Here is a 27,816-nt window from a genome sequence, read left to right as displayed (position 1 = left end):
TTCGGAGGGCAGACCAGAGGGGTTTTGTAGGGCACCGGGGGGGACACAAGCCCACACAGAAATTTCACCCTCAGCAGCGCGGGGGCGGCCGGGTGCAGTGTAGAAACAAGCGTCGGGTTTGTAACGGAAGTCAATGGGAGATCTAGGGATCTCTTTAGCGCTGCAGGCAGGCAAGGGGGGGGTTCCTCGGGGAAACCTCCACTTGGTCAAGGGAGAGGGACTCCTGGGGGTCACTCCTCCAGTGAAAGTCCGGTCCTTCAGGTCCTGGGGGCTGCGGGTGCAGGGTCTCTCCCAGGCGTCGGGACTTTAGGTTCAAAGAGTCGCGGTCAGGGGAAGCCTCGGGATTCCCTCTGCAGGCGGCGCTGTGGGGGCTCAGGGGGGACAGGTTTTTGTACTCACAGTCTTAGAGTAGTCCTGGGGTCCTGCCTGAGGTGTTGGATCGCCACCAGCCGAGTCGGGGTCGCCGGGTGCAGTGTTGCAAGTCTCACGCTTCTTGCGGGGAGCTTGCAGGGTTCTTTGGAGCTGCTGGAAACAAAGTTGCAGCTTTTCTTGGAGCAGGTCCGCTGTCCTCGGGAGTTTCTTGTCTTTTCGAAGCAGGGGCAGTCCTCAGAGGATGTCGAGGTCGCTGGTCCCTTTTGGAAGGCGTCGCTGGAGCAGGATCTTTGGAAGGCAGGAGACAGGCCGGTGAGTTTCTGGAGCCAAGGCAGTTGTCGTCTTCTGGTCTTCCGCTGCAGGGGTTTTCAGCTAGGCAGTCCTTCTTCTTGTAGTTACAGGAATCTAATTTTCTAGGGTTCAGGGTAGCCCTTAAATACTAAATTTAAGGGCGTGTTTAGGTCTGGGGGGTTAGTAGCCAATGGCTACTAGTCCTGAGGGTGGGTACACCCTCTTTGTGCCTCCTCCCAAGGGGAGGGGGTCACAATCCTAACCCTATTGGGGGAATCCTCCATCTGCAAGATGGAGGATTTCTAAAAGTTAGAGTCACTTCAGCTCAGGACACCTTAGGGGCTGTCCTGACTGGCCAGTGACTCCTCCTTGTTTTTCTCATTATTTTCTCCGGCCTTGCCGCCAAAAGTGGGGCCTGGCCGGAGGGGGCGGGCAACTCCACTAGCTGGAGTGTCCTGCTGGGTTGGCACAAAGGAGGTGAGCCTTTGAGGCTCACCGCCAGGTGTGACAATTCCTGCCTGGGGGAGGTGTTAGCATCTCCACCCAGTGCAGGCTTTGTTACTGGCCTCAGAGTGACAAAGGCACTCTCCCCATGGGGCCAGCAACATGTCTCGGTTTGTGGCAGGCTGCTAAAACTAGTCAGCCTACACAGATAGTCGGTTAAGTTTCAGGGGGCACCTCTAAGGTGCCCTCTGTGGTGTATTTTACAATAAAATGTACACTGGCATCAGTGTGCATTTATTGTGCTGAGAAGTTTGATACCAAACTCCCCAGTTTTCAGTGTAGCCATTATGGTGCTGTGGAGTTCGTGTTTGACAAACTCCCAGACCATATACTCTTATGGCTACCCTGCACTTACAATGTCTAAGGTTTTGTTTAGACACTGTAGGGGTACCATGCTCATGCACTGGTACCCTCACCTATGGTATAGTGCACCCTGCCTTAGGGCTGTAAGGCCTGCTAGAGGGGTGTCTTACCTATACTGCATAGGCAGTGAGAGGCTGGCATGGCACCCTGAGGGGAGTGCCATGTCGACTTACTCGTTTTGTCCTCACTAGCACACACAAGCTGGCAAGCAGTGTGTCTGTGCTGAGTGAGAGGTCTCCAGGGTGGCATAAGACATGCTGCAGCCCTTAGAGACCTTCCTTGGCATCAGGGCCCTTGGTACTAGAAGTACCAGTTACAAGGGACTTATCTGGATGCCAGGGTCTGCCAATTGTGGATACAAAAGTACAGGTTAGGGAAAGAACACTGGTGCTGGGGCCTGGTTAGCAGGCCTCAGCACACTTTCAATTGTAAACATAGCATCAGCAAAGGCAAAAAGTCAGGGGGCAACCATGCCAAGGAGGCATTTCCTCACACTGCGTGCTAGTGTTTCCCAAAAATATTTATAATGGAGACATAAGGGTAACCAGTTCCAACAAGATTGTAGAAAACATTAAAATAAACAGGCATTGGTAAAGCCAATAGGTCTGACATTGGGGGTCAGCTTTTTGGTTTTGTCAATGCTTGTCTTGTTTTGACATGGTTTTTGTAGATTTTTATTGTTCTGGGAGCTGCTGAGCCCTCACCATCATAACCAACATTGGCAAAAATATTTTTGGTCTCAAAAAGCACACCTTGCCACAGTATTTCAAGGCACTGAATAAAACTACTTTATGTGCCAGTGTGCTCCTTGTGAAATAGTAGAATGCAGTCATTCAAAGTGATGCCAGCCAATAAATGGAGAAAGTGATAGAGTTTTGTTAATAGCAAAAGGTCTTGGATAACCAATTAAGGGCCTATTTCTTACAGAAAGTCACAAAAATGCACACATAGTATATGACCTTGCATTTGTGCAGATTTGCGCCTTTCTTAGATAAACAAGAATTTACAGAATTAAGCCAGGAAATCATACTCCTAGAAAATATTTGTGAACTGCATCTTAGCACAAACAAATTTGCTTGTGTAGATTTGCTCATGTGAACATCCAGTGAACGTTTACAAGTACACTTTCCCTCCAAACACTTTTTCGCAACCCTGGAACTGAAGACATGATCTGTTTCATACTTTACCTTTTCACTTTTGCTTTTACGGGGACTCCTTCTATTCCCGGGTCTAATGATCTATTAAAATGTCCTGTTGTGATATAATTAGTATACCTGAAACAACATAGAAAGGTTAGCAGAGTGTATTTCTATCGGTATTGTTGGAATTTCCTTTATGAACATCCGAGGCAAAAAGAAGCACCCACCCTCCTGCTTCTAGTTAATAAAACATTAGGTAAAATCCCTATCCAGTGTGATGAAGGGCTCTGTGTAACTACTAAGGCATACTAGCCAAGGACATTCATTCTGTTTCCACTAAGATAAGCAGGCTAAGATGATGGCCCTCAGGTTTGTTGGAGAGTCTATTTTCTTCTACAACTGAGGAGGTCCTAGAGAAATACAAGACCATTATGACTCACCAGTGAAATGGATTTGATTAACTGTGTTATGCTTTACTTGAGATTAGACTGCCTGTTAAAAGGAAACATTTTCTTTTTTAACATATTTTGGCTGATTGTGTCCTAAACAAATACTTCTTTCCCAATCTGCGATTTACTCAAATATCACCAAGAGAAATAAGCATGATACCCTTCAATAAGTGTAGCCTTTATTTGTATTTAATCAGTAATGCTACATTTATATTGTCGCTATATAGACCCCTGCTCCTCCTTTCCATAACGTCATACCTGATTTGTATATTGAAGTACTAGCTCATTCATTGTGCTTCTTTTTCTAGAGCTCCTTCTTCTCTTTCCAAGAAAGTATACACTGACTGTTAAAATGTGCAGGTTAAAGAGTTGTTGCCTAGTTTGTTGAGTATGTCTTTCATAATCTGTGTAGCTGAAGCATAACTTTAACATATGATGTTGGCATATTGAAGTACACTTAGTTCAGTCATTGATTTCCAGAAATTGTAGATAGAGATAAGGTGAAAACGTCTAGTAGAGAAAATATGCTTGCCTATCACTTTCAACCTCCAAATCCATTAGCTGTCTCTTGTTGCTAAAAGCCTATACCCAGCAATGTGCAAACTGGAGGTATAATTTACAGCAGGCCATGTAAAAACTTTGGCAGTTTTCCATGAATCATACACAAAAGAGCTGTCAAAGAATAGGCTGGAAGACCATGTAATTTTTTGTCACATCTCCATGTTCTATGGTTTTCATGTTCTACACATAGTAAGTTTGCTGAAGCTGTACTTGGAGAGAACCTTTGGCCTCATGATACTTAAGTACATTTTCCTTATCCCACACACTTAAAAAGTAAACTTTGTGTTCTGAGAGAGGCTAACATCAGCTGCTCAAATTACACCCAGCACTCTGAAAAACAAGGCTGGACTTAGTAATTTTGAAGTTAATGTGAACTTTGTAGATCCTGAATCTCCAGTTCTCAGTAAAAAATCTAGATGCCTTTTACCATCAAAAAACATAGGGGACATCATATTACATCACCTTTTACATGTGTCTTGTTCTTTGAGAATGTTTATTTATAGATGTGGATTGGAAAATGTATGTTACTGATATGTAAATGCTTCTGTTTTTGTTGTTGTTTTTTTTACTTTTTTTTTTTTCAAAAACGTTTGTTCCTTAGTTGTATAATATGCCAAGTAAATCCAAATACCTGGCTACATTTCAAAAAGGCTGCAAACGTACTGGGAGAATTGTGGATTACAGTCCAATGGATGAGATGGCTTTGATGTCACTGATTCAGTAAGTGTCTTTTCTGCTGTCTTTGTTGAGTTGGTGTTTGGTGAAGTTTAAATATCTAAGAATGGCCGAATGCGTGTGTTGAGGTCCTTTTTCTTGAGTCATTATATTTTTTAACTAAGTGTTTCAAGCAATACAAGTTTACCTCCGCTTTGTGAATTGAAAGTTACTGCAACAGTAATGTATTGACCTAGAATCACACTCTGTTTTTTGGTAAATTGTAATAAAGAAGTGTTCTCTCTGGAAAGCGGGCCTCATTGAGGAGCAACCTCGCCTTGTGAAACAGTATAGTGTGAGGTCTGCAGCTGGATTTTGAAGTTGTTTTCCTATTTAAACCCAATGTTAGCAAGTTGTTATTGCTCAAAGTTTTCATTTCCAAAATATGGTGTCTTCTATTTGTGTTGTGCATCATATAACCCTCAGTCAGGATGCGTAGTATGTATGTCTCAATTCACAAAGTTCAAGGACTCCTGAGCAAAAGTGCTCTGAAGATTGTTTACTGAGTTTTGCAGACTAAAGTGTGGCATGGTGGAAAGATGGATAGTACAATAAGAAATTAAACAAAAAGGCATATCTGTTAAACTAGTTTTTACCCACTCTCCGTGCAGTGTCTAAATGCCTTCAACAGAGGAGAGATGAGATAGGGAATGAGGGTAAATTGGCTGCTTGCCAAATTAAATTACATAGTAGGTTAACTTGTTCGTGCAAATTCAGTACACATCTTGTTTTCATCTAAGCCCCATAGACAGTTTGCTTACTGAACAGTTGTGTGTGAACATAGCTGATCATCTAAATGTGCTGCATCCATAATGGAGAGACACGGCTAGTGCTCAAAGTTATAAAGTATGTTTACTTTGTATTTATTTTGCTTGTATTGAGGACACAGCAGAACTAAATTACTAAATGTGTGCACCCTCAAAGTACTAAATTACTAACTTAGTCTCAGGAAATTAGCATAAGACAATTGACTAAGGAAGTATGAAGAAGTAACTTAAAGAGATCTTTAGGTAAAGGAAATCTATATGTGGATTATGGTACGACTGATGCATAATGACTTCCTCCTGTCTCTTACATGATTTGAATGTATTGGCTATGTTTTGCTTTCAATTTTCGTTTAATCTGTCGCTATTTAAACTTGATTTGAAAGCTTACTACTATGTTCTATTGACCTTTTCTAGGCGCGTTATTGAAACACCATATTTTAGATATCAAGACATTCATCCTGGTCAGCTCATTGAAGTAAGTTTAAGTTGCATGTTTTACCAAAGTTTTTTACTTTTGTTTGATGTACTTCCTTAATTAGAAGATGTTTATAAAGCAAACGATGAAAGAAAATGTACCAGGTCACAGTCTATGTGAGGGGCATTCTTTGCGTTCTTTCAGTTTGCATTTACATAATGATTTTTAGGATGTCTGTGGGAATGGAGGACTCCAAGTAAACATCAATCTTATCATTTTCTAACCCCTGGAGAAGGGCCAAGTGGTTTACATTATTTCCTATTTACCATTTACATGATTTCCTATATGCTAGACATCCATGACATAGCTGAGGATGATCCCTTTGCTGTCTGTAGTCCATGATCTGTTGATTAAAATCTGTCTTAGAAGGTCTGGTCTCTATTTAGTTCAGAGCGCTGCGAGGTAGCTGCTGATATATAAACCAGTAGCTCACAGGGCATTGTGACTTAAGGACGTTTCAACTGCACATGTGAAGCTGAGTCAATAAAACAAAAAGTGAGGGTCACCAGGTATCATTCATGTACTGCACTCCTATTTCTTTTGCACACATTTAGGTCTTACTATGTAGCTTCTGCCAGTGCTTCACAGTATGACATCCGCTCCCAGCGGCCTGAGTGGCTAGAGCACTTGCCGTAGCTCCCATCATGGACGAATGTTTCTGGAATTTTCAAATTAACGACTAGAAAAGATATGGATGGTATCAAATATATATAGGATGAACACTCAACCTAAAAAGATGATACCCGACGACGACATTACCTCAATTTCAGCGGACTGCTAGCCAGAAAAGAGCAGCAGCTTGTACAGAACAGACTGTAGTGCGAAAAAACCATTTTCTGTGATTATTATGAATGTTATAATTTTTAGCCATATTCTGTTATATTATGTATGTTAATTATTAGTTTTGTATTTTAGTGTTGTGTTAAAATATACACACAAATATTTTGACTGGTGGCAGAGAAAAGCCACAAAAGAACAGATAAATAGTTCTAAAAATAATAAATAGACAAAAAGTGTCTTTCGGTGAGTAAGTTGTCTTCTCACTTAGGATTCATATAATTAGATACATTTATCTTGCCTGTATATTTAATTTGCAACTGTAGCTCCCATCATCAGCATGGTTTGCCACACCGAAACAGAGAGGCTCATCAGCCCTTTACCAAACTAAGTAATGAATTTCTGTACATGCTGCTGCTAAAACATGGTTTAACAGAGGGAGTGGACCAACCCAAGGGCACTACTATGCAGTATAGGTAAGACACCCCTCTAGCAGGCCTTACAGCCCTAAGGCAGGGTGCACTATACCATAGGTGAGGGTACCAGTGCATGAGCATGGTACCCCTACAGTGTCTAAACAAAACCTTAGACATTGTAAGTGCAGGGTAGCCATAAGAGTATATGGTCTGGGAGTCTGTCAAACACGAACTCCACAGCACCATAATGGCTACACTGAAAACTGGGAAGTTTGGTATCAAACTTCTCAGCACAATAAATGCACACTGATGCCAGTGTACATTTTATTGCAAAATACACCCCAGAGGGCACCTTAGAGGTGCCCCCTGAAACTTAACCGACTGTCTGTGTAGGCTGACTAGTTCCAGCAGCCTGCCACACTAGAGACATGTTGCTGGCCCCATGGGGAGAGTGCCTTTGTCACTCTGAGGCCAGTAACAAAGCCTGCACTGGGTGGAGATGCTAACACCTCCCCCAGGCAGGAGCTGTGACACCTGGCGGTGAGCCTCAAAGGCTCACCCCTTTGTCACAGCCCAGCAGGGCACTCCAGCTTAGTTGAGTTGCCCGCCCCCTCCGGCCACGGCCCCCACTTTTGGCGGCAAGGCTGGAGGGAACAAAGAAAGCAACAAGGAGGAGTCACTGGCCAGTCAGGACAGCCCCTAAGGTGTCCTGAGCTGAAGTGACTCTAACTTTTAGAAATCCTCCATCTTGCAGATGGAGGATTCCCCCAATAGGGTTAGGATTGTGACCCCCTCCCCTTGGGAGGAGGCACAAAGAGGGTGTACCCACCCTCAGGGCTAGTAGCCATTGGCTACTAACCCCCCAGACCTAAACACGCCCTTAAATTTAGTATTTAAGGGCTACCCTGAACCCTAGAAAATCAGATTCCTGCAACAACAAGAAGGACTGTCCAGCTGAAAACCCCTGCAGAGGAAGACCAGAAGACAACAACTGCCTTGGCTCCAGAAACTCACCGGCCTGTCTCCTGCCTTCCAAAGAACTCTGCTCCAGCGACGCCTTCCAAAGGGACCAGCGACCTCTGAATCCTCTGAGGACTGCCCTGCTTCGACGACGACAAGAAACTCCCGAGGACAGCGGACCTGCTCCAAAAAGACTGCAACTTTGTTTCAAGAAGCAGCTTTAAAGAACCCTGCAACTCCCCGCAAGAAGCGTGAGACTTGCAACACTGCACCCGGCGACCCCGACTCGGCTGGTGGAGAACCAACACCTCAGGGAGGACCCCCGGACTACTCTACGACTGTGAGTACCAAAACCTGTCCCCCCTGAGCCCCGACAGCGCCGCCTGCAGAGGGAATCCCGAGGCTTCCCCTGACCGCGACTCTCTGAAACCTAAGTCCCGACGCCTGGAAAAGACCCTGCACCCGCAGCCCCCAGGACCTGAAGGACCGGACTTTCACTGCAGAAGTGACCCCCAGGAGTCCCTCTCCCTTGCCCAAGTGGAGGTTTCCCCGAGGAAGCCCCCCCTTGCCTGCCTGCAGCGCTGAAGAGATCCCTTGATCTCTCATTGACTAACATTGCGAACCCGACGCTTGTTCTAACACTGCACCCGGCCGCCCCCGCGCCGCTGAGGGTGAAATTTCTGTGTGGGCTTGTGTGTCCCCCCCAGTGCCCTACAAAACCCCCCTGGTCTGCCCTCCGAAGACGCGGGTACTTACCTGCAAGCAGACCGGAACCGGGGCACCCCCTTCTCTCCATTCTAGCCTATGCGTTTTGGGCACCACTTTGGACTCTGCACCTGACCGGCCCTGAGCTGCTGGTGTGGTGTCTCTGGGGTTGCTCTGAACCCCCAACGGTGGGCTACCTTGGACCAAGAACTGAACCCTGTAAGTGTCTTACTTACCTGGTAAAACTAACAAAAACTTACCTCCCCCAGGAACTGTGAAAATTGCACTAAGTGTCCACTTTTAAAGTAGCAAATTATTTCTTGGCACTTACTGATATGAGCCTTTGGGCCTTTAATGCTAACATACGGTCCTGCAGTTTCATCTTGAAGTTGTGGTTGGAACAAGTTAGAAGTGTGATTTATTTATTTTTTGTCCGAAATTTAATTTCTTAATAATGTTACAATATACATTGTTTTACATTGACTTAATGACTAATTGTATTTTATCCTAGTTAACATATTTGCTATTCTTCTGAGGAATACGCAGATGTGAAATCCATTTTAGAATCCTAATCTGACCAATGTCATTGGAGTGAATAATTTAATTTAAGCACAGCTGGAATGTTAAAGAAAGCCACTGTTGTTGACTTTTTACTTGGCCTCAAATTAAGACAGTTATTTATTTGCGCCTCAGGATTGAGGCCCGTTGTGTGCAGAGACAGATTTGTAGTTTAAGTTCTTGTTGATTGAGTTGGAAGTGCATTACCTTGATTTGAGTTCTGGTTTCCTTCCCATCTGTAGTTTTTAATGCACATGAGTATAGTGGAATGATGAGTGCTTCTTTGAAGACAATGAAGTGGCTCAGTGCCATTAATGGCCAGCACAGGCCTGTTGCTCCAGCATACCAATATTTGTGTAGGAAAGTGCCCCTTTTGGACAGTCACCAACACTTTTTGCCCACTGGTACTGAGGTTTTTCGACTGAGGTGCACTGGGTTACTTCCAAACAAGTCCCAAGTGCCAGTGCTCTTTCCCTAAAACAAGGTAAAAGATCTAAATTTTGTACAATAAGTGTACACTCTAATACCTGCGTAAGTCCCTAGTAAATGGTACCCCTGGCACCTAGGGCCTGGGTACTAGAGAGGAGTCCAGAAGGGCTGCAGCATGTATTGAACCACCCTAAAGGACCATCCTTAAAATTGCACACAGCCTGCCATTGCAGACTGTATGTCATGGTGCAAGCCATGAGAGAACACACAACATGGCACACTCATTATGTGCCATGCCCCCCTCACTGCACTTAAGTGTATGTAAGTCACCGCTACAGCAGGTCTTCGAGCCCTAAGACCAGGTGCATTATCTTTGGTGTGAGGACCTACCTGCATGAGCAGATATGATCCTGTGATGTCTAGTTCAAATACTAGATGTTGGAAGTGAACAGGGAAACTATCTTGAGGTGTGTACTGGACACTCAACATTACGAGTTACCCTGCTACATAATGGCTTCACTGAAACCTGCAGTGTTTGGTATTAAACACCTCGTCTTAATAAATTCAGACTGATACCAGTCTTGTAAGTATTATGACAAGCACCCTGAGGGCTCCCTAGAGGTGCCACTTGAAACCTACCAGACCCTTAGTGTGCTGGCTGATTGGTATTGACGAGCCAGCCAACAATGACATGTTTATGACCCCCATGGCGGTGAGAGTTGAGCATCTCAAGAGGCCAGAAACAATGCCTGCTCTGGAGATACGGTGTTATCACCTCCTCCAGCAGGATGACTAGTGAAACTGTATATCTGATAGACTTGTTGCAGATTCCTTACCTTAGAATTTCCTCAAGGCATCAGACTGGATCTGTAGATTTTTCTTCGAGCAGTAACCTTGCACGCCCTCAGGTGGCATCGCTGCATGCATTGTTTCGTCATGTTCGCCATAATGACGTCATGGTCGTCAGTTCTTTTCTTCCCGTGCCAGTCACTGCACAGATCCAGAGAAGAGCTACCCTCAGTCATTTTTTGACTTACTTCGACCATTTTGTTGAGTTCTTTGACACTTTTTGGTGCGTCGAGGATGTCACGTAAGACCAGTTTTAAGCTGTGTGACTCCTGTCACCACATGATGTTGGTGACTGATCTGTGCCTCGTGTGTTTGTGGTGCCGGGAGCACAACCATGACCTGAAGTTGTGCTTCGAGTGCTGAGCCATGACCCTGAAAGCTTTGAGGGAGTAGTCCCTAAAGCTCATAACCACTTGGCACTGGACTCCATGTCGTTCCCGGTCTCGATCAAGGGGAAGGTCACAAGAGAGCCACCACCACTCTTCTTCATCCCACTCTTAAGGCCTCTGGACATTCGGGTCACAAGAAGAAGAAAAGATGACCGCCCCATCGATCAGACGATGCAATGCAAGAAGATTGTCAATGCTGGAGCCCTATCTGGGACGACTGTGCGCCTCCACAAGTTTCCGGGAGCCTGACCCACCCCTGCCCAACTCAAAGAATTCTATGAGGCCATGCGCCTCATTTTTAGGCAGACTGCCGCCCCCTCCCCCACCTACCCTCCCACCCCTTCCCCTGTGACATCTTCAGGCTCAGTGGGGTTGGAGGGGGGGCCCCCTTGGTTCCATGCCAGTGGCTTTGGCCTCTGCTCCAGAAGGCTCCTGGAGAGCCGTTGTTGGGTCCATGCCCGCACCGGTCATGCAAGTGTGGCCTTCCTCAGCGCCGGCAAAGACATTGATTCTTTCGATGTTGGTTGGGATTACGATCAATATCAAACCCATACTTATTCCTACTTTGACCCAGAGGCAGACCAACGTCACTCCAAACTGGTTCTGTCTTTGGGGCCTACATTCCCCTAGGTTGGATGCTGACCCTTATTTTATGGGTATGCGGAAGGTATGAAGGGGTCGCTGGACCCTTTCGAATTCCAGCTGGAATACCCTGAAATGGACTGGGCAGAGGAATTGGGCTAAGCTAGTGGTCTGGATACCTCTCCCGATGCTGACATGCTTTCTTCCCCTACTGTGGCTACAGAGGAGGGAGTGTTGTATTCTATGGTGGTGAGAAGCGCAGCTGAGGTCCTCTGCCTTGAGCTATCTTCTGTGGCAGTCAGAACTAACCTGATTGAGGTGCTTCCGCCTGGGGCTTCCACCTCGAAACCCCTTTTACCATTTAATGAAGCCCTCACTGATGCCCTACTGGGTATCTAGTCTAGACCTAGCACAGGACACCTGTGAACAGGACAATCGCCTGCCGCCATCGGCCTGCTACGAACGACCCTACATTCCTAACCCAACACCATACCTCTGAGAGTCTTGTCATCCAGGCTTTTTCTTCATCGGGCACATTTCCATCCACACCCCGGGATAGGGAATCAAAAGTACTGGATCAACATGGGAAGACAATGTTCTCTTCCTCCAGTTTGGCATTGTGGTCTGTTAACACTGCATGCCTTTTGGGCCACTATTCCCAAGCTCTATGGAATACGGTCACACAGGTGCTGTTGCAGGTCCTGGAGGAGGCCCAGGCCGTTCTCTCCCAAGTCATTGCCGACTGGAGGGATGCAGCCAAGTTCACCATGTGTTGTGGGCTGGACACGACTGACTCATTGCGCAGATCAGGTGCGTTGGCGGTGACCTTACGGCACTAGGCCTGGTTGATGGCGTCTGGCTTTTCGGGGGATGGTCAACAGTCACTCATGGACATGCCCTTCGATGGCACCTGTCTTTTTGGAGACAAAGCTGACTCGGCACTCGAACGCTGTAAGGAGTCCCGGGCTACAACTCAGTCCTTTGGCCTCACAGCCACTCCTCGCCCCCCCCCACAGTCAGCTCTTCGCCCCTTTCCTGGCTACGGAAGTGACACCTGAACTGCATCCATTCCCCTCCAGGCACCGAGCCGCATATGCTGCACAGCCTCTCCGTGAGAGGTATCCCACGTGCTTGTGGATCAGGGAGCCAGTCGTCTGCCCAGTCCACCACCGCTCCCTCTGCAGCATCCAAACCTTCTTAGTCCGTCGCTCCATCCTTGACCAGTTGGAGGCAGCATCCGCCCTCACCTGCCCCATTGGGAATCCATTACGACAGACAGGTGGGTTTTGCAAATAGTCCCAAGGGGCTACTCCCTCCCCTTCTAAACTATCCCTCCAGTCATGTCACCATCCTGCGATCGGATGACTGAGGATTACCTGGCACTTCCCCGCAAGGTTACTGCTCTCTTGGCCAAGGGAGCCATTTGGAGGGTCCCTGTGCCAGAAGTAGGTCGTGGTTCCTCTTCCTGCTACTTTCTGGTGCACAAAAAGAACAAGGACCTTCACCCTTTCCTAGACCTCCAGGCCCTCAATCTCTTCCTCAGAAAGGAGAAGTTCAAAATGCTCACTCTAGCTCGGTCCTATCTGCCTTGGACACGGGAGACTGGATGGTAGCACTGGACTTGCCGGATGCCTACTTCCATATTCTCGTTCTGCCTGCCAACAGGCATTACTTGTGGTAGGTTACGAGCACTTTCAGTTTACTGTGCTCCCCTTCAGCCTTGCTAGCACCCCTCGGGTGTTCACAAAAGTGATAGCAGTTGTTGCACCTTATCTGCGCTGGCTAGGGGTTTCAGTCTTCCCCTACCTCGATGACTGGCTGTTGAAGGCGAGCTCGACCCAGGCTGTCGTCTCCCACCTCCAGACTACGTCATACCTCCTGCATTGAATGGGGTTCACTATAAACATGCTGAAGTCACACCTGACTCCCTCTCAGACGCTCTCTTTCATCGGAGCTGTTCTGGAGACAGTGCAGTTTTGGGACTGTCCTCCCAAAAGATGAGTCCAGTATATTCAGACTGTGATACGATGTTTCAGCCCCTGTCCTGGGTTTCGGTGAAAATAACTCTGAGGCAGCTGAGCCTCATGGCTTCCTGCATCCTGCTGGTAGCACATGCCCGATGTCAAACACATGCTTTGAATTGGAATCTGACGTTCCAGTGGCCGCAGCATCAGGGGAATCTCTGTGACATGGTCCAGATATCGGTGGGAACTGCGCAAGATCTGCAGTTGTGGCTTTCAAATCGAGATTGGGTCAGAGGCAGATTTCTCTCCCATCCCCATCCAGATCTTCATAGTACTGACAGATGCGTCATTCCTGGGATGGGGCGGCCACATCGGCAGAGTCTGGGCTCCACATCGACCTTCTGGAGCCCAAGGTGAGCAGGCTTGCATTGAAAGCATTCCTTTCCTCTCTCCAAGGGAAAATAGTGCACGTGTTCACAACATAACCACCATCATGTGGTACTGCAACAAGCTTGGCAGAGTGGGGGTCACGGACCCTTTGTCTAGAGTCTCTGTGCCTCTGGATATAGCTGAAACATACGAGAAAGTCCCTGGTGGCTCAGCATCTGGCGGGCTCTCTGAACACCAGAGCAGACAAACTCAACTGTCAATGCATGGTCAGTCACGATTGGCATCTCCATCTGTTGGTGGTGCAAGGTCTTTTTCAGCAGTGGGGAGAGCCTTGGTTAGATCTGCTCGCCTCTGCAAAGAATGCACAATGTCAGCTGTTTTACGTGTTGGAGTTTCCAAGGCGGCACTCGCTCTGCAACGCTTTTCGTATTGAGTGGAACTCAGACCTCCTTCCTGCCAATACCACGTCTGCCCAGAGTTCTAAAGAAGATCAAGAATGACCAGGCCCAAGTAATCCTGGTGGCTCCGGACTGGGCACGAAAAGTATGGTATCCCGAGCTTCTGAGCATGACCATTAATCCTCCCATCAGACTTCCCCTTCGGGAGGATCTTCGGTCACAGCAGCAGGAGACCAGCCAGTCTCTGCCTTCTTGTGTGGAGATTCAGCTGCAGCAGTTGACAGGTTTCAATCTTCTGCCCGAAGTCCGTAATGTTATCTTGGCAGCCGGAGGTCCCTCCACCAAAGTGGTATACGCTTGTTGTTGGAACAAATTTGTGGCATTGTTGTGGATCCATTTTAGTTTGCTCGGGTACAGGAGTGTAGCTTAGCCTCGGCTTGCAGGGCTGTGCCTTTTTACCTAGATAGTTCTAGGAAAGTCCCTCCTTTTGGTATGATTACCCCCATTTGTTGCCTGTTGTCAGTGTGCTTAGATAGTTTCTACTGCTAACCAAGACCCCAGTGATTGTGCCCTCTCCTCTAAATGTTTACCTTGGTACCCTTTACACCCCACAATTGGCATACTGGTGTACCCTTATAAGTCTCTAGTATATAGTACTTTGGTACTGAGGGCATTGGTACACCAAGGGTCCCCCAGGGGTTGCAGCATGTTATGCCACTCATGGTAGCCCTTGAAAACTGTATTTGCAGGCCTGCACGAAAATGTGCATACACCGTTTCACTGCTGGTCACTACACCAGGTCACTGTAAGTCACCCCTATGGTCCTTGCTGACGGCCTCTCTGACCAACAAGAATCTGACTGCAGAAACCTTCCAAGTCAGTTCTTACAACTCTTCCCTTTGACACTTGGTGTGAACATGATATTGACACAGATGACAGTCTGCCTGTAAAAAGTAAAATCTATAGGCAGTCTGACCATGTCCGAGAATGCATCAAAGCAGAAGTGCAAAAGATGCTTGAATTAAGTCATTGAGCCTTCAGACATCCCTTGGGCTGGTCCTGCAGTTTTGGTACCCAAGCCTCACTCTCAAAATGGAAAAAGAGAAATTAGGTTCTGTCTTGATTACAGATGCCCCCGTGTAGGCACTAGGACTGTAGGACTGATGCCCACCCAATTCCAAGTGCAAATGAACTAATAGATACTTTGACTGCAGCCAGGTATCTCAGTACATTTGACTTAACTGCAGGCTAATGGCACATAAAGTTATCTGAAGATGCAAACCAAAGAGAGCATTCTCAACACCTAGTGGGCATTATCACTTCACAGTGGTGCCCTTTGGTTTGAGGAATGTCCCTGCAGCATTCCAAAGGTTGGTGAACAAAGTTCTCCAAGGCTTGGAAAGCTTCAGTGCAGCTTATCTAGACAATAAAGATGTCTTTAGCTCCAGTTGGGAGGTTCACCTGGTCCGTCATGTACAGTGCTAGAGGCCTTAGAAAAGACAGGTCTCACTATCAAGGCATCTAAATGCCAGCTAGGGCAGGGAAAAGTGGTTTATTTGTGCCACCTGTTAAGTGGAGGTCAAATTCAGCCACTACAGGGCAAAATCCAAACCATCATAGATTGGACTACTACCACTCAGACCCAAGTCAGAGCCTTCTTAGATCTGACTGGGTTCTACAGGAGGTTCATAAAAGGGTATGGCTCCATTGTAGCCACCTTAAATGACGTCACATCCAAAAGGATTCCAAAGAAAGTCTTATGGACAGCTAGCTGCCAGAAAGCCTTTGATGACCTGAAACAGGCCATGTGCTGTGCTCCCATTCTAAGAAGCCCTGACTATTCAAAACAATCATTGTCCAGACAGGTGCTTCTGAGGTAGGGATAGGGGCAGTAGTTTCTCAGTTTAATGAAGGGGGCCAGGATCAACCTGTTGCTTTTATAAGTAGGTTGACCCCCAAAGAAAAGTGTTGGTCAGCCGTTGAGAGGGAAGCCTTTGCTGTGGTCTGGGCCTTGAAGAAGCTGGGGCCCTACCTGTTTGTTCAAACAGACCACAAGCCTGGCTTAAGCAAGTGAAAGGTGAAAATCCCAAATTGTTAAGGTGGTCCATCTCCCGGCAGGGAATGGACTATACAGTGGAACATAGACCTGGGAGTAACCACTCCAATGCAGACTGACTTTCCAGATATTTCCACTTAGACAATGAAACCTCAACTGGGCAAGGTTAGTCTTATTGTCTTTTGTTTGGGGGCTGGGGTGTTGTGTAAGTATAGTCCCTCTTTTTGGCCTGGTTACCCCCACCTTTTTCCTGTTGTCAGTGTGCTTAGTCTGTTTTCACTGGGACTGTGGTCCCTCCTCTAAATGTGGTTGCTTTGGTACCCTTTACACTCCACAATTGGCATTCTGGTGTACCCCTGTAAGCCCCTAGTATATATTATGTGGGTACCCAGGGCATTGGTTCACCAGGGGTCCTCCATGGTCTGCAGCATGTATTATGCCACCCATGGGAGCCCAAGCAAACTGTCTCTGCAGGCCTGCCATTTGCAGCCTGCATGGAAAGGTGCATGTACTCTTTCACTGCTGGTCACTACACCAGGTCACTGTAAGTCACCCATATGGTAGGCCCTTCCAGCCCTAAGGGCAGGGTTCAGGCCCCTGTGTTTGTGGGCACTCCTGCTATAGCAGAGGTTCTCCTACGAACTACAGTTCCAATTCCCTGGACTTTGTAAGTGCAGGGAAGCCATTTTAGTTATCTACTGGCCATAAGTCACTCCCTATGGTCCATCTACATAATGATAACTTCGAACCTAGGTGTAAAGAAATGGCTCCCTGTTGCAGTTACCCCTCACTTTTTACCTGATACTGATGCTGACTTGACTGAGAAGTGTGCTGGGACCCTGCTAACCAGGCCCCAGCACCAGTGTTCTTTCACCTAAAATGTACCGTTGTCTACACAATTGGCACAACCCTGGCACCCAGGTAAGTCCCTTGTAACTGGTACCCCTGGTACCAAGGGCCCTGATGCCAGGGAAGGTCTCTAAGGGCTGCAGCATGTCTTATGCCACCCTAGGGACCCCTCACTCAGCACAGACACACTGCTTGCCAGCTTGTGTGTGCTGGTGGGGAGAAAATGACTAAGTCGACATGGCACTCCCCTCAGGGTGCCATGCCAACTTCACACTGCCTGTGGCATAGGTAAGTCACCCCTCAAGCAGGCCTTACAGCCCTAAGGCAGGGTGCACTATACCACAGGTGAGGGCATAGGTGCATGAGAACCATGCCCCTACAGTGTCTAAGCAAAACCTTAGACATTGTAAGTGCAGGGTAGCCATAAGAGAATATGGTCTGGGAGTCTGTCAAAAACGAACTCCACAGCTCCATAATGGCTACACTGAATACTGGGAAGTTTGGTATCAAACTTCTCAGGATAATAAACCCACACTGATGCCAGTGTTGGATTTACTAAAAAATGCACACAGAGGGCATCTTAGATATACCCCCTGTATTTTACCCAATTGTTCAGTGCAGGAATGACTGGTCTCTGCCAGCCTGCTACTGAGAGACGAGTTTCTGACCCCATGCGGTGAGAGCCTTTGTGCTCTCTGAGGACAGAAACAAAGCCTGCTCTGGGTGGAGGTGCTTCACACCTCCCCCCTGCAGGAACTGTAACACCTAGCAGTGAGCTTCAAAGGCTCAAGCTTCGTGTTACAATGCCCCAGGGCACTCCAGCTAGTGGAGATGCCCGCCCCCTGGACCCAGCCCCCACTTTTGGCGGCAAGTCCAGGAGAGATAATGAGAAAAACAAGGAGGAGTCACTGGCCAGCCAGGACAGCCCCTAAGGTGTCCTGAGCTGAGGTGACTCTGGCTTTTAGAAATCCTCCATCTTGCAGATGGAGGATTCCCCCAATAGGGATAGGAATGTGACCCCCTCCCCTTGGGAGGAGGCACAAAGAGGGTGTACCCACCCTCGGGGCTAGTAGCCATTGGCTACTAACCCCCCAGACCTAAACACGCCCTTAAATTTAGTATTTAAGGGCTTCCCTGAACCTAAGAATGTAGATTCCTGCAACTTACCGAAGAAGAAGACTGCTGAGCTGAAAACCCCTGCAGAAGAAGAAAGAAGACAACAACTGCTTTGGCCCCAGTCCTACCGGCCTGTCTCCTGCCTTCTAAAGAACCCTGCTCCAGCGACGCCTTCCAAAGGGACCAGCGACCTCTGAATCCTGAGAGGACTGCCCTGCTTCCAAGAGACCAAGAAACTCCAGAGGACAGCGGTACTGCTCCAAAAAGACTGCAACTTTGTTTCGAAGGAGCAGATTTAAAGACCCCTGCAACTCCCCGCAAGAAGCGTGAGACTTGCAACACTGCACCCGGCGACCCCGACTCGACTGGTGGAGAAACAACACCTCAGGGAGGACCCTCCGGCGACTCCGAGACTGTGAGTAACCAAAGTTGTCCCCCCTGAGCCCCCACAGCGACGCCTGCAGAGGGAATCCCGAGGCTCCCCCTGACCGCGACTGTCTGACTCTAAAATCCCGACAGCTGGAAAAGACCCTGCACCCGCAGCCCCCAGCACCTGAAGGAACGGAACTCCTGTGCAGGAGTGACCCCCAGGAGGCCCTCTCCCTTGCCCAGGTGGTGGCTACCCCGAGGAGCCCCCCCCTTGCCTGCCTGCACCGCTGAAGAGACCCCTTGGTCTCCCATTGATTTACATTGCGAACCCGACGCTTGTTCGCACACTGCACCCGGCCGCCCCCGCGCTGCTGAGGGTGTACTTTTTGTGTGGACTTGTGTCCCCCCGGTGCCCTACAAAAACCCCCTGGTCTGCCCTCCGAAGACGCGGGTACTTACCTGCTGGCAGACCGGAACCGGGGCACCCCCTTCTCTCCTTTGAAGCCTATGCGTTTTGGGCACCTCTTTGACCTCTGCACCTGACCGGCCCTGAGCTGCTGGTGTGGTAACTTTGGGGTTGCTCTGAACCCCCAACGGTGGGCTAATTTGGACCCAAACCTGAGACTTGTAAGTGATTTACTTACCTGACAAAAACGAACAAAAACTTACCTCCCCAGGAACTGTGAAAATTGCACTAAGTGTCCACTTTTAAAACAGCTTATTGTGTTTTATGTGAAAAGTATACATGCTAATGTAATGATTCAAAGTTCCTAAAGTACTTACCTGCAATACCTTTCAAATGAGATATTACATGTAGAATTTGAACCTGTGGTTCTTAAAATAAACTAAGAAAATATATTTTTCTATAACAAAACCTATTGGCTTGGATTTGTCTCTGAGTGTGTGTTCCTCATTTATTGCCTGTGTGTATGTACAACAAATGCTTAACACTACTCCTTGGATAAGCCTACTGCTCGACCACACTACCACAAAATAGAGCATTAGTATTATCTCTTTTTGCCACTATCTTACCTCTAAGGGGAACCCTTGGACTCTGTGCATACTATTCCTTACTTTGAAATAGTGCATACAGAGCCAACTTCCTACACTAGGCATGTTTGGTATCAAACATGTCAGAATCATACCCCAATATTGATGCCAGTGTTGATGGCATGATTCCATGCACTCTAAGGGCTCCTTAGAGGACCCCCCCCCCGGTATTGCTCCTACCAGTCGTCCAGGGTCTGCGAGCAGCCCACGCTGCTGCAGCCCCTCAGACAGGATTCTGCCCTCTTGCTGCTTGACCAGCTCAAGCAGGGGAAAGCAGAGCAAAGGAATTCCTGTAGGAGAGGGGTGCAGCCTCCTCTTCCTTGGAAATAGGTGTTGCAAGGCTGTGGAGGCCTCCCCACACCATCGGCTTGCTTTGAAGGGCACATTTGGCGCCCTCCTTGCATAATCCGGTTTGCACCAGTCCAGGGACCCCTGGTCCCTGCTCTGGCACGACGCTGCACAAAGGAAAGGGGAGTGAGCACTCCTCTGTCCATCACCATCCCAAGGGTGGTGCCCAGAGTTCCTCCAGGTGGCCACTTGATTCTGCCATCTTGAAATCAATATGGGCTGAGGGCCCTGGAAGCATCTGACTGGTCAGGTTAGGCAGATTACATCAGCGACCCCCATTTGATAGGTAGTTACCTTCCAAAGTGACCAAGCTCCTTTTTTGGGCTATTTAGGGACTCCTTTGCAGATGGGTCCCCAGATTCAGCATGCAAGACTCCACCAGAACTCCTCTGCAATGATCTCTTCTGCTCCTGGCCACCGGAACCGCTGTTGGTCTCCACAGGAACCACTCAAGACTGCAACACCGAGACAGCTTCTCCTTGCAACATTGTTCCTGCAGCTCCTGTCAGCAACTTGCAACATTTCCACATCTGTGCATCCTGTGGGGTGGGCAAGACTTCAGTCGCACCAAAGAATCAAGAAGGAATCTCTCTTGGAGTGAAGGAGTCACTCCCCTGCATCTGCAGGCACCTAAGGCAACGAGTTCCGGCTGCTGAAATCTGCTGTCCTCTGGACCTGCGAAGATTCTCCAACACAGGTGGTGATTCTGAGGGGTCCTCTGGGTCGTCTGGGTCTTCTGTCCAACTTGGGAGTCGATAAGCCCTTGCCTGTTTCTCGAGGACGGAATCCCTGTGCACCGCAACTGTTGCAGCTACCAAGACTTGTTGGCTGCTGCGCAGAGGGATTTTCAGGCTTCAGGTAACCCCGGCCCCCAGCATTCTACCTCTACAAGGACAGTCTCCTCTCTGCGGGACTCCCCTTCAGGTGTGCTGCCTGGGCATCACTGCAACTTAGAGTGCCTGCTGCCAGTGGGTTGTTTGTGGGGGTTCTGATGGCTTCTGCTGGCTCTCCTGTCTTCCTAGGGTCTTCCTGGACTCCCCTCCAAGGGTCGAGTCCCCAGGATCTTGCTGGTCCTCTTCAGCTCTGCAAATCTCCAAGAGCTCTAGTTGCATTTGCTTGTTGGTGGTCCTCCTGACCACTGACCCGTCTGCAGTCCGGCGACTGTTGAGGGACAGCTCCTAGGTGACTTCAGAGACTCCTCTGCAGCTCCTGTACTCCGCAGCTGGCCTTCATCCATCAACATCGACTCGGATCTTCACCCACAGATGGGTGGGTATTCCCTCCTGCCCCACCTGGACACTCCTGCATTGCCTGGACTCTCTCCCCTTCTTTTACAGGTCCTCTTCATACGGAATCCACCGGTAGGTTCTACCGGCCTGGTCCTGTTCTTGCATTGTTCCAATTTCAGGTCCCCAAGTTAGCTTATTGGACGACTAAGTAACTTACCTCTGCTCACCTGGTCGCTGGTTGTCTTGTAGCTACTCAACTCTTGGGGTTTCATATTCTCCCAGCCCTTGACTAACTACTCCATATCCTCTGGTGGGGGACCCATTCTTGCAATCCACTATTTTAGTATATGGTTTACCTCCCCCACCCCCCAAATAGGGCCCTTGCTATTTCTAATGTTTTTATTCTAATTCCTAGTGCTTACCTTTTGTATGTTTTGTGTGTACTTACCACCAGAAAGGGTGGGCATTGCCTATAGTAATCTAGTTCAATGTTTGTGTAACAAGATACCTTTATTTTTGCTACACTGTGTGGTTCCTTTCAGGTGTGATTATACTGTGTGACTACTGTGGTATTGCAAGTGCTTTACACTCCTCCTTGGTAAGTCTTGAGTGCTCACCACAGCTACCACTAGAGAGCCCTGGCTTCCTAGACACTGTAACAGGGTTGCCTGGACCTGGTATAAGGTGCCAATTCCATAGGTGTCTGCCTTCTAAAATATGCCAATTGTGGATATAACAGTGTTACTATGTTTTAGTTAGTGAGCACATGCACTTTAGCACTGGTTATCAGTGGTAAAGTGCCCAGCGTCCAAAGACCAACCAAAGCAGGTCAACAAACTTAAGGCAAGGTAGGTAAAAGGTTTTGGGAAAGACTAGCCTAAGGCTGGTCTAACAAAAGGGAACAGGAGCTTCATCTTGCTGAGAGGCAAAGTATGAGTGAATCCTGCCCACTGTGGCTGAGGAAGAACTCAAGCCTTTAATGCCAGAGCAGTAGAAAACAATAAACAGAGAAGGTTGTGGTGGTTTCTCGGACATACCTTTTCCCTTAGAGAAGTAAAAGTTGGGCCTGGCACACCGCAGAAGCAAAACAAAAGCAACTTAACTGTGATCTTCACACCCATAAAGAAAGCGGGAGCATGCATAGTCGTGTTGAGAAACAATGTTTAACACCACAAACTGCTGTTTTTACCCCTTTCTTTAGCCCTTAGGGGCTAAAGCTGACACAGACTGCCCATTGTAATTTCTTACCCACCCAAAGGGCAGAGCTGTGAGCTCAACTGCGCAGGGCACGTCAGATGCACAGCAAGCAGGCAGCTATTGAATACTACCTGAGCTGTCTTATAGCTGAAGGTACTGCTCACAAAGGAAGCATTCTGTTTGACTAACCTGCTCCTGTTGGTCCATTCCTGGTGGTAATATAATTTAATGCTTAAAGAATAGCTGACGGTGGAGACCTCTGTCTCCTGGTACCCGTTGAGGAGTCTACATACTGCTGACCTGTTGGCCCTATTAGGGCCCTTCTCCTCCTGGACGAGCATCTCACACAGGGCTCTTAGCTGTTTTAGTTATTTCCGATTAAATGAACATCCGCTTGTACCAACTGACTTTTTCATACTCCACCCATCTGAAGAGCCTCTACCCTTAGGGCTCCTTGCTTACATACAAAACCTCTGATGTCTTGTAGGACCTTTCTCTGCACCACTTCAAGTATGTCACGCAACAAAACCACAAAAAAAGTTTTCTCAGTGATTCCCTCATAAGCTCTAGAAATCAACCAGATCTATATAATTTTCCTAAAGGTAAATCCAGCTTAACATTGCGCCAAATCAGGAACAAAACGTTTCTATGCTTGAAGTAAGAGAAACATGTCAGTGTACTTTACCTCTTGCAATTATCTTTCATGTTCCTTCTTCGGATATCAATCTAGATCTCGTACCTGAATTTCTGGTATTTATTTCCTTTGCTTAACAGGGCACAGTGACCTCTCTACGGCCAATTGGGATCCTTGTAAAGATCACTGATCACATGACTGGTTTGGTTCCTTCCCTGCACCTTGCAGATGTGAGGATAAAAAAGCCAGAGAGAAAGTACAGCGAGGGGCAAACTGTCAAGTGCCGGGTAAGAGTTAGGCAAAGAGTTAAAAAAAAAAGTTTTTAAGGTAAACTTCATATGTTTGTATTTCAGTTATGGCACCACCTCTTTGTTGTATCTGCTATTTTAATAATTTCTTCTACTTTAAAATCCAATGTTAGAGTGACCTTTATCATAAAGTCTGATGTTTTATTATACGTGGGCCTCCTTTTTAGGTTGACCATAGCTGCGCACAAGCGCTGTTTTTCCGGCCTTTTGTAACCTATTTGTGGGCTTTAACCATGCCCACCTCATGCCTATCACTTTTATTCGTTCCTGGACTTGCCTTTCAAATATACCTTGAGGTCATTGGTAAATGCTTTGTTTGTCCTGCCTTGAGGCTGGTTTGCTCCGCCTGGCAGACTGACCCTGTTACATGGATAATTGCACGATTGCTGATATACTTCAGCGTGGGCAAACTACTTTTTCCTTTTGTCTCTCTCTTTCGCGCTCCATGGCAGCCATGGCGCCCACAGCGAGAACATGATCAGCGTTATTGAAGCACTCATCACATTGTTTTCTTTTGTCTCTCCCCTTCGCACTCCATGGCAGCCACGGTGCAAATAGCGCAAACTCGATTAGCAGTATTCGAGCACATGTTACGTTGTTTTCTTTTGACTTTCTCCTTTGCGCTCTATAGTTTTAAAAAAACACTTATAATTGGTAAAAGTGTTATGTTAAAAGCAGAGAAATCCTCAAAACGGCTGTCCCGACACAGCGAGAGAGCCAATACTACAATACTCACTGTACTTGGGAAACTCGCTTCATAATGCTTTGCAGGGCATTACTTTTACAAGACATTTTACACACAGTGACATGCTCTTTCTGTCTACATCATTGCTGGGTCCTCACACTAGGTTAGCGGGGATCCCAAAATAATAACCCCTCCCACCATTCAGTGTCTTGAGCGCTCTCATGGTTGGAACCTTTGATTTACAGGTGGGAGTAGTTTGTGTTTTAAGGGCCTTGTTTGTAATATCATTGCAGTAGGGCTGCTAGCCCTAAAAATATGTAATGCATTACTCATTTTAGGGGCTAGATATATGGTTACATTGCATTATTTTTGGACATTTTTATTTCATGTGGTTATGACCGCTAGGGGCTAACTATATTGTTATGAGCACATGTTTCTTACAAATGTTATTTTTATTGCAGTGTCCTCTAGGGGCTGTTCTGAGCATTGCAGTTAACATACTATAATATTTGTGGCATGAAAACTTGCCCCATAATGCTTTTCAGGGCATTACTTTTACAATACGTTTTAACTCATAACTCAGCCTGTGGTGGTCTTAGGACAATAGGACCACCTTCAAAACGTTCACCACAATGTGCTCTTTTTGTCTGGATCATCTCTGCATCTCCACAATAGGTTAGTGGGGACCCCAAAATAATAACCCCTCACACTATTCAGTATCTTTTTCAGCTGTCTTATGGCTAGAATTTTTGTTTTACATCTGGGATTAGTTTATGTTTTAAGGGCCTTGTTTGAAATAGTATTCCGCTAGGCCTGCTCGCCCTTTAGTTATATGCAGGGCCACTTAAATTATGTGGCAAGAGAAGTCCATATATGCATTTATAATGTCAATATCTCTAACTTAAGTAAATGCGAGACCAATTGAATTGTAAATACTTAGGCCTCCTTTTTCTTTGTTCGAGTCCACTAGTGATACACAGTGAGGGCAAGCTATAGTGGGGAGAGAATGACCTTATGGCTAGGTGAAGCATTGTGCAATGTTGGGGGAACTCTTAACCGTTTTTTAAATTAAAGGCAACCTTGTTATAGATGGAATTGCATTGTTGGTACGATGGGTGGAAACATCCTTTTGAGTAATTCTATGTCGAAGAGAAATAATTGCCTTACAGCTGCCCAAAAAGCTGGAGTGCAGAATACAAAGAGATTATTTAGTCTGTTGCATTGCCAAGAGTGAGTTTGCATTGTAAGTGAGTGTGTAGGCATCCCACATATTGTTAAAAGATCATTCATTTTACTGGTGTTAAATTGGCACCCATTTCTAAATAGATCAACCAGGTTCTGATAAGGTGAAAAGTTTTATATATAAGGAAAAAACGCAAGGTCAAGAATAAATGTCATTACCCTTGGTCAGCCACTTAGTCCTTTTCTGATAGATCAATTTGATCAATAGTTTTTATTGGTTTCTGTCTACAGTCTTACTAGTCTTACGGAATACCTTGAAAAATCCACACTCCACTTTTTCTTTTTTTTTTTTTTTTTTTTTTCCCCTCCCTCAATCTCCACCTGTTTCTGCAGGAGTGTGCACAATTTGTTTGCTAAGACGTGTTTGGCAAATTAAACCGATACATAAAGTATTACACATCTGGACAGGCACTGGTTGTTTCTCATGATATACTGATTGTGTCCAGTGAGAGACCATCAGATTGGTTGCATATTTTCAACCATCAAATATCCTTTGAGCTTTGCTACTGTACCAACCTTTAAAAAAAAAAAAAAAAAGAAAATTAGACTCTGGTCCCATGGCTGATGCTCAGAATGGATGTGAAGCGAGGGAAAGTGTAGGGTGTGTATGAAAGTTTCTCATATAATCTTGGTTCAATCATCTTCCATTAGCATACACGTTTGTTACCGTATTTCTGTTATTTCATATGAGCTTTGGTAAAAGAATTCTGTGCTACATGTTTTAAAAATGTATTACTGTAAATGTCATAAAATGCCAATTCCTCATTTTGCTATAATACTTTCTGTAGGTTCTGACAGTTTTTCCAGAATCAAAAAAGCTTATTCTGACTTTGAAGAAAACTCTGGTAGACTCCAACTTGCCCATTATCTCAAACTACAGCAGTGCAAAACCTGGCATGAGCACGCATGGGTTCATTTCACGCGTGAAAGATTTTGGCTGCTTGGTGCAGTTCTACAATGACGTGCGAGGTCTTGTTCCTAAAAGTGAACTTAGCACTGAGCCAGTGCCCTTCCCAGAAAAGGTCTTCTACGAGGGTCAGGTAAGCTGCTTTCAGTTTTTATACAAGAGGTATTTGCAGAATGAATGACTTTGTTGCTTACCAGAGGATTGTTATACATATATGTTCATGCTCTGCATAATCAGGGGTCCATTGGGCCTCCATGTTTAGGTAGGCATTTGTAAAGATCAGTTATGTGGCTTTGTATTGGTGTAAGGAAATGGCTCCTTGGCATGGTTACCCCCTGACTTTTTGCCTTTGCTGATGCTATGTTTTGAATTGAAAGTGTGCTGAGGCCTGCTAACCAGGCCCCAGCACCAGTGTTCTTTCCCTAACCTGTACTTTTGATTCCACAATTGGCACACCCTGGCATCCAGGTAAGTCCCTTGTAACTGGTACCTCTGGTACCAAGGGCCCTGATGCCAGGGAAGGTCTCTAAGGGCTGCAGCATACCTTATGCCACCCTGGGGACCCCTCACTCAGCACAGACACACAGACTAGGGTGTCCAAAACTTCCACAGGGGGTGACCAAAAGAAAGGGGTCACAAAACCTCCCCAGGGGAAGGGTGGTGAGACAACCAAAAACAAAAATAGTAAAGAGTCTTCTACAGGCCCCCAAAAACCTGCACAGGAGGGTGGGCCCAGAGCCTCTTCACAAAACCATTCTGGATACAAGGGTAAAAACTTTGATCCCAAAAAGGCCTGGTGTCGTAGCTGTAGTCAGTCTGGACACCAAACTGGAGACAAGGCCTGTCCCAAGAAAGATACCACTTCTAACTCCCATCCAGCTAAAACTGGAATGGCCAGTGTAAAGAAATGGCTCCCTGTTGCAGTTACCCCCCACTTTTTGCCTGATACTGATGCTGACTTGACTGAGAAGTGTGCTGGGACCCTGCTAACTAGGCCCCAGCACCAGTGTTCTTTCACCTAAAATATACTTTTGATTCCACAATTGGTACACCCTGGCATCCAGATAAGTCCCTTGTAACTGGTACCCCTGGTACCAAGGGCCCTGATGCCAGGGAAGGTCTCGAAGGGCTGCAGCATATCTTATGCCACCCTGGGGACCCCTCACTCAGCACAGACACACTGCTTGCCAGCTTGTGTGTGCTGATGAGAACAAAACGAGTAAGTCGACATGGCACTCCCCTCAGGGTGCCATGCCAACCTCACACTGCCTATGCAGTATAGATAAGTCACCCCTCTAGTAGGCCTTACAGCCTTAAGGCAGGGTGCACTATACCATAGGTGAGGGCACCAGTGCATGAGCACTGTGCCCCTACAGTGTCTAAGCAAAACCTTAGACATTGTAAGTGCAGGGTAGCCATAAGAGTATATGGGCTGGGAGTCTGTCAAAAACGAACTCCACAGCTCCATAATGGCTACACTGAATACTGGGAAGTTTGGTATCAAACTTCTCAGAATAATAAACCCACACTGATGCCAGTGTTGTATTTATTAAAAAATGCACACAGAGGGCATCTTAGAGATACCCCCTGTATTTTACCCAATTGTTCAGTGCAGGACTGACTGGTCTGTGCCAGCCTGCTGCTGAGAGACGAGTGTCTGACCTCATGCGGTGAGAACCTTTGTGCTCTCTGAGGACAGAAACAAAGCCTGCTCTGGGTGGAGGTGCTTCACACCTCCCCCCTGCAGGAACTGTAACGCCTAGCAGTGAGCTTC

At 46.9% G+C, this 27,816-nt stretch overlaps 1 protein-coding gene across 1 annotated transcript in view; it reads left to right on the top strand.

Annotated features, from left to right (window-relative positions):
- PDCD11 (programmed cell death 11) overlaps positions 1 to 27,816 on the top strand; it is a 345,954-nt gene that overhangs the window by 157,525 nt on the left and 160,613 nt on the right. The window contains exons 10-13 of the mRNA XM_069242225.1: positions 4,281 to 4,399; positions 5,575 to 5,635; positions 23,041 to 23,187; positions 25,924 to 26,175. Coding sequence (XP_069098326.1) covers positions 4,281 to 4,399; positions 5,575 to 5,635; positions 23,041 to 23,187; positions 25,924 to 26,175 — 579 coding nt within the window. The remainder of the gene's footprint in view (positions 1 to 4,280; positions 4,400 to 5,574; positions 5,636 to 23,040; positions 23,188 to 25,923; positions 26,176 to 27,816) is intronic.

Source organism: Pleurodeles waltl, chromosome 6 (assembly GCF_031143425.1).
Source record: "Pleurodeles waltl isolate 20211129_DDA chromosome 6, aPleWal1.hap1.20221129, whole genome shotgun sequence".
NCBI lineage: Eukaryota > Metazoa > Chordata > Amphibia > Caudata > Salamandridae > Pleurodeles > Pleurodeles waltl.
Note: the sequence above shows the minus strand (reverse complement) of the source record. Positions and strands in the feature narration are given on the sequence as shown.